We start from the raw sequence: 16,052 nt of genomic DNA on the forward strand, positions 1-16,052 counted from the left end.
TTTGACAAAAAGCCAAACAGTCAGTCATACATTATCTTCAATAGGAAAGTCCATCATCACCATCATTATTATTATTATTATTATTATTATTATTATTATTATTATTATTATTATTATTACTACTGTTATTACTAAAGCGGCTAGCTGATGGAATTGTTAGTATGCCAGGTGAAATGTTTAGCGGTATTTCCGCTGTCTTCACTTTCTGAACTCAAATTTCACCGAGGTCAACTTTGCTTTTCATCCTTTTAGAATCAATAAATTAAGTACCAGTGAAATGCTGGGGGTCGATGTAATCAACTAGTCCCCTCTCCACAAATTTCTGGCCTTGTGCCTTTAGTAGAAAGGATTATTATTATTATTACTACTACAACTATTATTGTCATCATTATCACTATTATTTTAAACATATAATTCAAGAGCACAACATACCACTCAGTCTGTAAATTGAAACCATGATCTTACGATTGCAAGTGCAACACCCTAACCACAGGGCCACATGCTCTTGAGAGTAAACTTCATGAAGACAAAAATCTTTGGTCAGTAAAAAGGAAAACGAGGCTTTGTTGCAGTGAGGGAAATAGCTATGATTGATATGTGGGAAAGGAGTAATTTAGGACTCCATATGGTGTATGTAATGTGAACTATGGATGGCTAAGAGGTGTTCTGGGATCTAAGATGTGAATAGCCATGTGGCCCTTTCTTTCGTACTTTAACCTCTCGTCTCTTAGCATTAAGCTCCCTCCCTCAGAGTGTCTAGACTTGCAAGCTGCATAGTGAATATATTAGTGCCATTAGTGTGGAAAAAAGCACATGGCACACAATGTAAAAGGTTTTATCATTAGGAAGGGCTTCCCATTGTAGAAACCATGTCAAAGTAGACACTGGAGCACAATGCAGTTCTTGGATCCATTGGATCTTACCAAACCATCCAGCCCATGCTAGTATCAAACGTGAACATTAAATGATGATTATGATGATGATGATGGTGATAATGGTGATATGATTTTTATTTATTTAAAAAGAAACTTCTATAAGTTATTTTCAATTTTAGAAAAATAGAAAAAAATCCCGCTCCACATACATGCCCCCCCAGTACTGACATCCCTATCAAATAAACTCACCACCATCACTCCTTTACAAAATACCATCACCAAACCTTCAGCTGTCAACCTTTCTAGCCAGTATATGCTCCCCTCCCTGTCCTTCTACAGTCCCTCCTTTACATACTACAACATCCTATCAACACCACCTTTGTCATGCTACCCCTATCTTCTCCACGACACTGTTATGTCTGCAGAACTGCCAGTGGAAGAAAGAAAGTTGTCTCGGTAATTATTGTAATAATTGCATTGCTAAGTAGCATGCTTGAGAGGACATTCATGCAGATGCATGCATCAGAGTGAATGCATGCATGTGCATTTTGGAGAATGCATAAAAAAACATATGTAGTACATGATCAGTTGTCTAAACATTTGACAATGCCCCACCTTATCTGTTTACACATCTGCACAACCACCACCACCACCACCGCCACCATCATGTTCATTCTTCTCTTAACTGACTTCACCTTCAACTTCTACATTACTGCCAGAAGCTTAAAAGGGGTGGTGATTATAGTAGGGTATATTATTTAATTTTTTTTTTTTTTTTTTTTTTTTTTTTAGATAAAAGAATTTGAGATTTTATGGAGGGTGGGGGTTAGCAGGATATTTTTTTGTCTGTGTAGCTTTTATCATTTACTCATTTCAGTCTCCAGACTGCGGCCATGCTGGGGCTTTGCCTTGAAGAATTTTAGTCAAATGAATCAATCCTAGTACTTTAATTTTTAAGCCTGGTACATATTTTATTGGTCTCTTTTGCTTGACTGCTAGGTTATGAGTGGGTAGGACAGTCACTAAGAGTCCCAGTGCTCAACTAATACTTATTTTATCGGCCCCAAAAAAATAACTGGCAAAGCTGACTTGGGCAGAATTTGAACTAATAATAATAATAATTATAATAATAATAATAATAATAATAATAATAATGGTAATTTCAAATTTTGCCACAAGGGCAACAATATTGCGGGGAGGGAATGAATCAATTACATTGACCCCAGTTTTCAGCTGGTATTTATTTTATCAACCCCTAAAAGATGAAAGGTAAAGTCAACTTCAGTGGAATTTGAACTCGGAATGTAGCGATGGGTGAAATACTGCTAAGCATTTTGTCCGACATGCTAATGATTCTGCCAGCTCACCACCTGAATAATAGTAATAATAATAATAATGATAATAATAATAATGATAATAATAGTGATATTTTATTCAAGCATAAAGCGAGAACCTTTTGGAGAGAGGAAGTGTCAATTTTATTGATCTTAGTATGTGACTGTTTACTTTATTTATTAACCTCCCCAGAAGAATGAAAAAGGCAAAAATCATCCTAAGCATGGTTCGAACTCAGAATACCATTATATATCACAAGGCATAGAAAACATTCCAAATCACCATTCTACAAATACTGCATCTTTTTCTTCGATAGAATTATTCTCCAACTCTCTCTATCCGTCTCCCCCTCCCCCACCTCCACAACTTTGCAAGCCAGCATCATCGAACCTAACTCCAGACTGAATATATAAACTAAGTCAACTTTACCAGAACAAAACCAAAATAAAATAAAATAAAATAAAATAACAATGTGAAAAAAAAAAAAATGGTTGCAACAACTCCGTTCTTTAAAACAATGTTATCTCATTGGTTTCTCTCTATCGCTATCTTTCTCTCCCCCCTTCTCTCTATTTCCTTCCCTCCCCCTCTCTCTCCTCCCTCACTCCCTCTTTTTTTGTTTCTGTATGGAACATCTGTAAAATTCTTTTTCTTCGACTTTTTCTATACTCTCATTCTCTCTCTCTTTCTTTCTCTCTCTCTCTCTTTATCTCTCTCTCTCTCTCCCTCCCTCTCTCTCTCCCCCTCTTTCGCTCTCTCTAATTTTTTGTCATATCTTTTATTCTTTTTTTTTTTTTTAATTTTACGTTTTCATTTTTAGCTATTCATTTTTGGGTTTTTTTTTTTTTTTGCATTCTAGCTTTTTTACATTTAATTTTTAACCAAAAGTTAACTGTCTTGAAGATGTTAGTAGAAGCAATCGCAGTAGTTATAGTAGTGATAATAGTGCTGGTGATAATAGCGAAGAAAATGATGTTTTTATTGTTGCATGTGGTGGTGGCCACGATGGTGTTAAGAGTAATGATTATTTTTATTAGTTATGGCGGTTGTAAGTGGTAGGAGTATAATAGTGGTAGGAGTATAATAGTGTTGTTACTAATTATGGTGATAGTGATAAGTATGATGATGATGCTGATGATGTTAACTCGTTATTGTGTTGATGAGTATAATAATGTTGCTATTAATTATGATGACAATGATGAATGAGTACAATGACGATGATGATGAGGATGATGTTATTAGTTGTGGTGGTAGTGGCTGTGATGATGTGTATGGTAATGTTGCTGTTGTTGCGGGCAGCTGTAATTTAAAATTACAACTAAAAGCTACATTGTTGTTATCCATTAAACAACAAAACACCAACAACAAAAGACAAGCAACAATAATTTTCTTTTTATCTCCTCTTGCAGTTCTTTGTTTTATTCACAGACATGCTTCTTCCATCTGCTTAGTTACCATTTTTTTATATTGTTATTTTTTTTAATAGTTATTATATATGATTTGTTGTGTATGCATATATGCATTTTTGGATGTACATGTATGTATGTATGTATGTATGTACATTGATTTTCTTTTGTGTGTGTATATGTGTGTTTCCATGTGTATACATGGCTGTGTGTATATGTGTGTTTCCATGTGTATATATGGCTGTGTGTATATGTGTGTTTCCATGTGTGCATATGTGTGTTTCCATGTGTATATATGGCTGTGTGTATATGTGTGGTTTTCAGAGTATTTAAGTATGCAATTTAGTATGTAATTTGCTATATGTATGTTTATATGTGTGTACCATTTATCTCATGTATTCAATTTCGTTGTTTGTGTGGCATGTATATTGAAATAGATAACTGCTGTAAAGTAAAATATATTTTGTATATATTCTACCCACTCCCACCATCAATCTTCTTATATACATTCAAAGTTTCTCTATCCTTCTATCTATATTTTGCACTGCAATTTTTCTCCCTCATTGTAAGCCCCTAGTCTTGCAAGTTACAAGGTAAACCTCACTAATGCTGGTACCATGCAAAAGCTTCCAGCACTACTTTGTTAAGTCATTGGCAGAGCTTAGCTTGGAGTAAGGAATTATTATTATTGAACTGGCTTCATAAAAAAAATTAAAAAATGCTTTACAATATTTGTTTTGGCTTGTTACATTCTGAGTTCATTTCCTGCTGAGGTTAACTTTCATTCTTCCAGGGTGTCAATAAAATAAAGTACCACCTTAGCACTGAGGTTGATGTTACCCACTTACCCTCGCCTCTAAAACAGTTGGATTTGTGCCAAAATTTGTAACCATAATTATTTGTAGTAATATATTATTATTATTATTATTATTATTTTATGTTTGACTTTTGTTTTGCATTTGTACAAGTTGGATCCAAGTCTCACCCAGAGACCTCAAGAGACAACAAGTTAGAAGTTCATGTAGGTGTTATGCCTAGGGTACCATATATTTGGATTTGTACAGTTTTGTTCAAGTGAATGTTTAAGAAACCATAAGAAAATTATGTGTTTGCTTTAAAATTTGAGATCACATAGACAGTATTTTACGTAGGATATGGGCAGTTCCCATGAGCACTATCTTTTGAACTTGGGGTTTCCTAGGTGGTGAACTGGCAGAATCATTAGCATGCTGGTTGAAATGCTTATTATTATTATTATTAGTTTTTCTTCTTTCAATTTTGTTTCCATTTCTTGCCGAGCGAGCTTGTTCCCAACTCCTAAGGTAAAGAAACTCACTGTATACATTGGTAGACCATTAAACAAAATACACTAGATTGTTTGTTTTAAAAATGAATTGAAGTTATGTGAAAAAAGAATTATAAATACATGGGTAATAATCATTCTCATATTGACAATGCTCTTCTCAAGACGTGTGATGTATCATAATGTTATTATCATTATTATTGTTATGGGCAATAGAATGTCCCAACTAGTAGAGTTCTATGTTTATTTACTTATTGTGATTCATTTACTTATTTCTCTTTATACCATGTGTTCAAGTATTGTCATTGCTGGTGCTGTTGTTGTGTGACCTATATATTTATAGCCATATATTTCAATTATACTTTACAGGATTTCCAAACAGATATCAAATGTAAATTCAAACTGAACCAAGACGTGAAAGTACATGCCACTAAAACAAGCACAGACAGAATCATTTGCGATCCAGTCTCAGTAAGTAACCTCAACATTTTTAATCGTTATTTCTTATTTATATATTTTGAATCAGGCGCAGGAGTGGCTGTGTGGTAAGTAGCTTGCTTACCAACCACATGGTTCTGGGTTCAGTCCCACTGCGTGGCATCTTGGGCAAGTGTCTTCTGCTATAGCCTCGGGCCGACCAAAGCCTTGTGAGTGGATTTGGTAGACAGAAATAGAAAGAAGCACGTTGTATATATGCATATATGTGTGTGTGTGTGTGTGTGTGTGTGTGTGTGTCTGTATGCTTGTCTGCACCTTTGTCTTCACATCATGTGATGTAAACAAGCATCATCATCATCATCATCATACAAGTGATGTTGTTCATTTCCAGTCTTCCATGAAAAGCATGTCTGATCATGGGGAAAGATTACCTTTCTTGGAAACAGGTGAGGCTTAGCAGAAAATCTGCCTCAACAAATTCTGTCTGATGACAAATTCCAAGCGTGGAAAGGTGGATGTTAAATGATGATGAGGAATATATTTCAAAGCTAAACTTTTTAAGACGTACAGAATTAGTAGCATTTAAACATTCTGGGTTTAGTTCCGATCAGAGGGGAATAAAATAAGTACCAGTAATGTGCTATGTTAATCTGATGGGTTTTTTTTTTTTTATGTGATTCCTCACTATTTATAGTCTCATGTCAATATAAAAAAACATCTTTACCACATAGGTGCAAGAGTGGCTGTGTGATAAGTAGCTCGCTTACTAACCACATGGTTCCGGGTTCAGTCCCACTGTGTGGCATCTTGGGAAAGTGTCGTCTACTATAGCCTCGGGCCGACCAAAGCTTTGTGAGTGGATTTGGTAGACGAAAACTGAAAGAAGCCCGTCGTATATATGTATATATATATATATATATATATATATATACGTGTGTGTGCGTGTTTGTGTGTCTGTGTTTGTCCCTCTAGCATTGTTTGACAACCGATGCTGGTGTGTTCATGTCCCCGTCACTTCACGGTTTGGCAAAAGAGACCGATAGAATAAGTACTAGGCTTGCAAAGAATAAGTCCCGGGGTCGATTTGCTCAACTAAAGGTGGTGCTCCAGCATGGCCACAGTCAAATGACTGAAACAAGTAAAAGAGTATATTTTCAACCGTACAAATCAACATTGTATATAGTGTAAATATGTAATATAAACATTCAAAACATCACCACTATCTTTAGAAATCCTACTGCATTTCACATGGAATCTTCTTTTGGTCCGCCAAAGTTATCTTGGGTGTATAAAGTCACCCTGCCGTTTTTGGCTGTAACTTTTGGCCTGAAAATTTTTACTTGTATACCAGAAAATACAGTAAAAGTTTTTAAAAAATCATAGTAGTTGTTGTTATTAAGATAATAGAGGCAGTTGATGTTGTAGTACAGAACTGTCAAAAAATCTAAATGTGTGTGCATATGCACGTGTACAGCAAATATAGACAGACTCCTTGGAGAAGAAAAGATGAGGGGTTGGGTCAGCATATTATAAAAAATTAGCCGCAGAAGTCTCTATGTGAGCTTCATAATTAAAATTCCACTCCAGCTCTCATTCTCTTGCTCTGCTGGGTGTTAATTATCAATGTTAATTATCTGAAATGTCCTGAGTCAAATATAGAAACTAACGCAGTTTGTGGAGGGGTGGTTTGTGTTGAGACTGTTAGAAGGTGAATGGAGGTTTCACCTCCTTCCCTGCTATCAACACCAACCTCACTACCTCCACCTGGAACTGAACCCCCCCCCCCCTCCTTCACTCACATTTTATCATTTCATAATATTTTGTTGAATTTATGAAAAGAAAAAAGAATTGCTTTTATTTCATTTTGTTTTAAAATTTGTCATTGGTAATGGAAGCAGTATTAGTTCAAAATAATATTCTATAGCGTACCTAACATGGATACACTGTTAAAAAAAGCCAAAAAACTATGGTATTTGTCTCAAGAAAGCATCTCATGTAGACATGTAGTGCCAAAGAGGCACAGAAGAAAATCAATAATTGAAGAAAAGCACCCAGCTCTGTTAAGTTATGTATTTAGATTTGAGATCACTTCCTGGCCTTAGTCAACCCACTTATATCCTTAATGCTATTTTATAACTTTTCAATAGTAATTAATATTTATCAATCTTTCATCCTTGTGATAAATACTGAAATTGCTATTATTCATTGTGTGCATGTATGTTTAACATTAGAAATCAATATCTCTGATGCCGGGTCACAACCAATTTTCTTATATATTGAGGACCTTTCTTACAATCTTTGCTGTGACTTTTGTAGTTACACCAGTTTCAATAAAGGAGTTGTTAAGTCTGTTATTATTATTATTCATATGAGGGTGCATGGTCTTAGTGGTTAGGGTGTTGCACTCACAATCACAAGATTGTGGTTTCAGTTCCTAGACCGGGTGGTGCATTGTCGTTTATGAGCAAAACACTTCACCTCACATTGCTCTGCAATCACTTTGACAGCTGATGCACGGTGCATCATGATCTTGTTCAGGTGATGTCAATTTGATGGAGGGAGTGAGTTTTGCACTTAAAAAGTCAAAGGCTGCCCTTTTTTTCTGTTTTTTTTTTTCCTTAAATTTGGCAGGAGGTGAGTGAAGTGAGATGTGGTTACTATTTTTAGCAGTTTGGGTGACCATTTGAGTGTCCTTTGTTACCTTTTGCTGTTGCTATTGGTTTCTGCCGAAAATGTTGTTCTTGTCATTGTTGACGCTGTTGTTGTTGTTCACGCTGTTGTTGTTGTTGTTCACGCTGTTGTTGTTACTGAAGTCATTGACGTTGCTAAGTGTTTCTATTTGTCAAAATATCAAAATGGAAAAGATTAAAAAAAAAACACAAAACAAAAACAATAAAATATTTTACAGCATGATTACAACCTCTTCCACCTCATCTCACTGGAGTTCTGGGACTAACAGCTGCTCTTTTGTTTTATCTCATTTGTCACTCAGCACTTCACCTCTTTCATCATTACGGCAAGTATGCCCAAACTTACCTTACCGTTCACCTACACATTCCCATGGAGACACAAAGACACACACAGATCTATATACACTCACATTCCTACACAAGCACACATATAGACATACATTCAAACAGTTACACATAAAAAGTTGCATGCACACACACACATGCACATGTGTGTGTGTGTGTGTCCATATATATGTAAATATATCTGCGTATATCTTTGTATTTATCAGCTACCACTGCTTGCTAACCGGTGTTGGTTTGTTTACATCCCTGCAATTTAGCAGTTTGGCAAAAAAAGAAACCAATAGAATAAATACCAGGCTTTGAAAAATGTGAACCCTGAAGTCAATTTGTTTGACTAGACCCTCTGAGGCAGTGCCCCAGTATGGCCACAATCTAATGACTGAAACAAGTAAAAGATATGATTGTATATATGTATGTATATATATATATATATATATATATATATATATATATGTATATGTATGTATGTATATATATATAAATTCATGACGCATGCACACATTCATGCGTATGTACATACTAGTACGCAAATACTGACACATTCACATATGCATTTATAATCATATACACTTTCTTATGCATATTCCCATGCATACAAACACATATCATGCATAGAAATACACTTACAAGCACACACATGCATGTGATTATACTGAAATATGAAGACATATACATACCATCACATTTGCATTCACATATATATATTTGCATTAACTTACAAGCATATTGTATACACAAATACATGTATATACACATACACGCTCACTCATACGTATACCTTCACACTTGTACTCACACATACATTTACATAAATTTACAACCATGTGTACGCAAAAGCATATGCTCTCTCTCTCTCTGTCTCCCTCTCTCACTCACTCACACTCTCTCTCTCTCCCTCCCTCCCTCCCTCACTCTCTCTCCCTCCATCCCTCTCTCTCTCTCTTTCTCACACACTGGCATACAGACTTATAATCCAGTGCAGTTTTTAGTTTTGCACCCCTGCGTTGCATTCCAGAATTACAAAAAAAAAAAAAAAGAAACAAATAGGTATTGATATGTACATGTTACATTGCAGATGTTAACATGTTCATGTAATATTACACCATACACATGTCTAAACATGTAAGAATCCTCAAAATTATCATCATTTTAACGTCTATATTTCCATGCTTGCATGGGTCAGATGAGATTTGTTGAGGCAGATTTTCTGCAACCGGATGTCCTTCCTGTCACCAACCCTCATCTGCTTCCGAGTAAGGTAATATTTCCCCCTGACCAGAATTAATTATTCACTGCTCCTCAGAGTCATTCATACACACATACAGTCACACACATACACGTACACACTCACACATACATATATGGGCATACTGTTGCACTGCAGACATTATTAGACACTGCTATACCTTTATGATACATGAGCACTTTTATATACAAACTGCTATAGACACATATATACACATAGCCAGTACATATATCTATTTATATATATATATATATATATATTACAATTAAAAGCGTAAAGGTTTATCAATTTATTAATTTATTAATAAATTAACAATTAATAATTTTACCAAGCCCTTCGGTATGTAAACACCATTATCGGTGGAGAACTTATTTAAAAGTTCTTATACATTTATAAACATAATTGAGGGATCAGCAAATAGTTGCTTTTTAGCTGCTATTCACTGAACTTCGGTATGTGGTGAAGCAACTGTTTGCTGATCCCTTAATTATATATATATATATATATATATATATATAGATAGATGAATATGATTCAGGTAAAAACCTTGTAGAATGCTATGCAAAGTTTGTCCACGGTTATTGGCTATCTGATGTTATCATTCAGTGAAAATGCTCTGGCTACTGGATATACATCAGGTATTCCATAGTATCCATAGAGTTTATATAAATAGATAAATGATAGGAAATGGGATGAATAAAATTCTTTATTTAAAATCACTATAATTGTTTCAAGACATTTTTACATCTTTGGTATATTCTTGAGATGCTGTGTTACCATTATTGTACATCAAAGGTGTAAATTGCAAATCCTCAGGTGATTGTATAAATAAGACCTTTCTTTGATCCTCTTGTCATTTCATGAGAATGCATACCCAAAGTGATGTGCTCTTACCAGCAGTTTACAGTCAAAACTGTTGGAACTCAAAATATGACTACATAAATTTCATTATTTAGCAGAAGTTACAGGAGGTGCAAACACACACACACACACACACACACACACACACACACACACACACACACACACACACACATACACACACACACACACACACACACACATATATGAATATGTATGTATGTATTTTGCATGTGTGCATACTTGTGTATGGGTGACAGTGTTACTTGTATGCGTACAAATTTGTATATGTGTACTTGTATGCTTGCTTGTGTATGGCAAACATTGACTTGTGCATGTGTGTGTGTTGATTTGATAGTAATGGTCTCAACGGTGATAGTGTGATGGTATGGTGGCATTACTACTACTACTACTACTACCACTACTGCCACAGCTACTGATGCTACTTTTTACAATAATAATGTTGGTGGAGTGGCAGTAGAGAAAGTCATGATGGTCGTAGTGTAGTTAATGGTATTACTTTTAAGTCCAGTTGTAGTAGTAATATAAATGGTGATGGTGGTGGTGGTGGTGGTGGTAGTGGCAGTGAAGATGTTATTGGGTATTTAAATGGCAAGAATCCCTTCTACATAATTCCTCCCTCCTATCCTAATTCTATTTTCTGTCTATAGTTGTAGACTGGTCAGGTTATTATTGGGTACTATCCTCACAAATATACATGTCTATACAATACACACACACACGTGTGTACAGATATACATACACGCTCATATACATATCCAGGATGACATAGTGTGTGTAGGAGGTACTTGTTGATAATTCTCCTGTAACATCCTTCATGCTTTCAAATACACACCTATTAGCATTTCCTAATTATTGCCAACAATAATTTTTAAAAAAAAGCTAATATATGTGAAATTAAAAAATAAAAAAAACATGAATTTATAAAAGTACAGGCTAACCATTCTACACCTGAGAACCCACCAGCCAGATTAGGTCAGTGCTTTGTATCATGTTGGCTTCCTGTTGCTTCTTGAATCTTGTTTCCATAAAAATGCTTGTGAGCATCTTTGTTGTCAAACAGAGCAAAGCAAGAAATCTCTCACATCTCCCAGGAAGTAGCTCATTAATTGTTTATTGACAATTAGTGAGGTTCTCATTAGTTGTTATTCATTAAAGTGCACCACAAGATCAGAGCTCATCTCCACCTCTTCAATCAACGCACTGTGGCTCTTCTTTTGGTTCTCATTAGGTGGACACATGTGTATGAGTGTGTATGTATATCTGTGCATGTATATGTTTATGCGTGTGTGTGTCTCTGCATATTTGTGTAAATAGTATGTGTGTGCCTGCATATATATCTGGTTTGGGAGTTCCAGGTTTCAAAGCATATAGAACTACCTCTTAGCCATTACTGTTCTGACCTGGAATAGTAGCTTTTATTAGGGTCCCAGCTGTGGGTTAAATAGCATGCAACCACTCAGGCCAGAGTACATTCAAACCATGGCATGCAGCTTGGCAAACATAAACTAGTTTAACAGATGAACTTATTGAGCAATGATGAATATCCCTAGATACTGAGTGGATATATAGGTTGGCACTCCGTCGCTTACGACGACGAGGGTTCCAGTTGATCCGATCAACGGAACAGCCTGCTCGTGAAATTAACATGCAAGTGGTTGAGCACTCCACAGACACGTGTACCCTTAGCATAGTTCTCGGGGATATTCAGCGTGACACAGTGTGACAAGGCTGGCCCTTTGAATTACAGGCACAACAGAAACAGGAAGTAAGAGTGAGAGAAAGTTGTGGTGGAAGAGTACAGCAGGATTCGCTACCATCCTCTGCCAGAGCCTCGTGGAGCTTGAGGTGCTTTCATTCAATAAGCACTCACAACGCCCGGTCTGGGAATCGAAACTGCGATCCTATGACCGCAAGTCCGCTGCCCTAACCACTGGGCCATTGCACCTCCACTACTGAGTGGATATACTGACAACAAACTGCCAACAACCAGGATCAACTAGTTCAGTTAGTGAACTACTGCTATCATCTGTAGTCATAGCATGCACAGATTAGCTATTTCTGTTTTTGAAAGACCAATGTGACAAAGATCCAAGCCAGCCATTCATGTTGCATCACTTGATTGGGACATCTAGCATGGAAGAGTTGCATTAGTCTAGACAAGTTGCCTGACTGAACAACAACATGTAGCTTATTATTTAACCCATTACCTACCAGTGATCTCATATGAGATCACTTAAAAATTACAAATTTCGTAGTTATCTGTCTATATTTACACATATCTAACCTTTTTGCTATATCTCCTAGGTATATTTCTCTGATATTCAAATGAGGTTTGCTAATTTTTCACCCAATATCTCGCTTATTTCTATTTAAAATGTTATTTTGAAATGTTATTTTGATCATTCCAGCGTGTTTCTAAGGCTGTTTTATGCTAGAAATCAAAGTTTCATAATAAAAAAAATTCCAGTTAATAGAATTATGGGAGGTAATGGGTTAAGTGTTCCACAAAATTTGGGCCTGTCTTCTCCTCTTCATTCAACTCATTGTAAGTTTTCCATCCTCTTCCTTCATTTTGTTCCATAGTTCTGTTAGTTCTTCAATTGTTACATGAAGAAAAGCGAACTTCACTGCAATGAATGTACAGCATGATGGCTTCCTTCTCTATGCCTGTTTGTTACTCCTCATTGCTATTGTCTTTTCAATCCAAGAAAGAGGATTCTGCAATTTCTTGCTGAACAGCCTGCACAGATGGTATATATCTGTAGTGGTCAAATGTTTATGTTGCTCTTATTATCCAACAGACATTGCTTGTACAAGTGCATGGGTGTACCAATGTTAGATGTCGAAGCTATCGCAGAGCAACGTGGAGTGAACTGTTTTGCTCAAGAACACTGCACACACCTTGGTTCGGGAATTGAAATCACAATCTTGCAATCATAAGTGCAACGCCCTAACCACTAGGCTGTGCATCCTCACTCCTCATATTGTAATTTTTTGCTCCAAATTCATCCTTTCAAGGTCAATAAAATAACTACCAGTAATCGACTTAGCCCCTCCCCCAAATTACTGGCCTTGTGCTAAAATTTGAAACCATTATTATTATTATTATTATTATCATTGAGCTGGCAGAAACGTTAGCACACCGGGTGAAATGCTTTGCGGTATTTCGTCTGCCGTTATGTTCTGAGTTCAAATTCCGCCGAGGTCGACTTTGCCTTTCATCCTTTCGGGGTCGATATATTAAGTACCAGTTCCGCACCGGGGTCGATGTAATCGACTTAAGCCCTTTGTCTGTCCTTGTTTGTCCCCTCTATGTTTAGCTCCTTGTGGGAAATAAAGAAATTATTATTATTATTATTATTATCATCATCATCATCATCAAAGGCAGTGAGTGGGCAAAATGCTTAGCAGCATTTTATCTGTCTTTACATTCTGAGTTCAAATTCCGCCGAGGTCGACTTTCTCTATTCATCCTTTCAGGGTTGATTAAATAAGTACCAGTTACACACTGGGGGTTCGATGTAATCAACAAGCTCTCTCCCACAAAATTTCAGGCCTTGTGCCTTTAATAGAAAAGATTATTATTATTATTATCAATAATTTTAAGTCCCCTAGCAAAATTGTTAATGCATGCTCAGTAAAATTCTTAGTGTTCTGAGTTCAAATTCCAGTGAGGTGGACTTTGCCTCTCATCTTTTTGGGGTTGATAAAATAAGTACCAGTTGAGTACTGGGTCCAATGTAATCAACTTACTCCCTTCCCTGAAATTGCTGGCCTTGTTCCAAAAGTTTGAAAACATTATTGGTGGTGGCATTCCTGCATAATATGAGCTATGACAATCCTCATTTTGACAGACCCTCACGTGTAGCAGGATCAACATGGCTCTATAAAATGAGACTTCAGCAAAAATTCCTCTATTGTCTGCAATTAAGGGGGTTATTGTTTCTTTTTTTTTTTTTTCCCTTCTGATATTTTTAGTTTTATTCTTCTTTGGTCATTGTTGTCATCATCATCTTCATCTTCATCTCTTTTTCCTTCATCATTGACTTCGTCATCAGTTTCTGCTTCCTTTTTTCCTCTTTGCCATCTTTTTTTTTTGTCTCTTCTTTCTTCTTTCCCTCCCCTTTTTTCTCTTCTTTTTTTTTTGTGTCTTCTTTATCATTGTCTGCTTCATTATCTTGTTTTTCTTCCTTCTTCTCCTCCTATTGTCTTCATTGTCATTATCTTCTTCTTCATCTTCATCTCTGTTTTCACCTCCCCCCCTCCTCCTCTTCATTTCCTCCTCATTTTTCAAGACATCAAAACTTAACCCAAGATTCCTTCACTCGATTATAAACTTGCTAATAACTAACACAAATCACGTATCTTTCAGTTAATTTGATTGGAGTTGAGACAATTGCTTCCCCCCACCCCTCATCGTTTCTCTCCCTCTGTCCCTCCTCCACTTCCTCCTTTCCCCCCCCCCCCGCCCCATTCTTCATCACTTCATGGTCTTACCTTGTTTTCTGCCATATCAGAATTAATCTGGACTCGGAGGAAATCTTTCTCTTTTCTCCATATCCAGCTTAGTTAGTAGTTAATTACTCTTCACCGTGTGTGTGTGTGTGTGTTGCTGCCTCTTCAGTGATCTCAGAGACATGTGAAACAGATACGGTGAGGGTGAAGAGAGGTCTAAGTCCATCTAAGGTAACCTTAATAACTTGTGCTGTTTTGCATTATCAAACTACTTTTATTTTTGTCAATGCTTTCATTTCCTTTCCATCTCAACTATCTTCTAAATTAACTGGATCAATTTCTCTTCGCAGTCAACCAATTGTTCTTAAGTGCCGTTCATCCTTTTTACCTGACCATGTGCTAAACACATTAAACACGGTGTCTACATGTCACCTCAATAACTTTTTACATAAAACAAACCTTTGCTACAGATTTTCCTTTTTGTAAACTCCTCTTTACCTGATACACCTGAAACACCTATTCTTATACTTTATTCAATTGTTCTTTCTCTTATTCTTTTACTTGTCTCAATCATTTGACCATGGCCATGCTGAAGCACTGCCTTAAAGGGTTTTAGTCAAAGAAATCAACCCCAGGACTTATTATGTTGGTCTCTTTTGCCGAACTGCTACATTATGGAGACAAACACATTGGCGTTGGTTGTCAAGTGATGGCAGAGTTACAATCGCTGACACACACACACATAAATATATGGCATCCAGCTGTAGAAACTCTGCCAAATCAGATTGGAGCCTGGTGTAGCCATCTGGTTTCACCAGTCTTCAGTCAAATCGTCCAACCCATGCTAGCATGGAAAGCGGACGTTAAACGATGATGATGATGATGATGTAAATGCTCACATGACAGGCTTCTTTCAATTTCCATCTCTCAAATTCACTCCCAAGGATTTGGTCAGCCCAAGGCTATAGTAGAAGACACTTGCCCAATGTGCCACTCAGTTGGACTGAACCCGGAACCATGTGGTTGGAAAGCAAGCTTCTTAACCACACAGCCACATTTACAAAATTTATTGTT

The 16,052-nt window shown here is 36.5% G+C and overlaps 1 protein-coding gene across 1 annotated transcript in view; it reads left to right on the plus strand.

Moving 5' to 3' along the window:
• LOC106878623 (plexin-A2) overlaps positions 1 to 16,052 on the plus strand; it is a 758,495-nt gene that overhangs the window by 623,816 nt on the left and 118,627 nt on the right. The window contains exon 11 of the mRNA XM_089351892.1: positions 5,289 to 5,450. Within this exon, the coding sequence (XP_089208018.1) occupies positions 5,289 to 5,450 (162 nt within the window). The remainder of the gene's footprint in view (positions 1 to 5,288; positions 5,451 to 16,052) is intronic.

The sequence above is a fragment of the Octopus bimaculoides genome, chromosome 5, assembly GCF_046866305.1.
Source record: "Octopus bimaculoides isolate indiv1 chromosome 5, ASM4686630v1, whole genome shotgun sequence".
Lineage (NCBI taxonomy): Eukaryota > Metazoa > Mollusca > Cephalopoda > Octopoda > Octopodidae > Octopus > Octopus bimaculoides.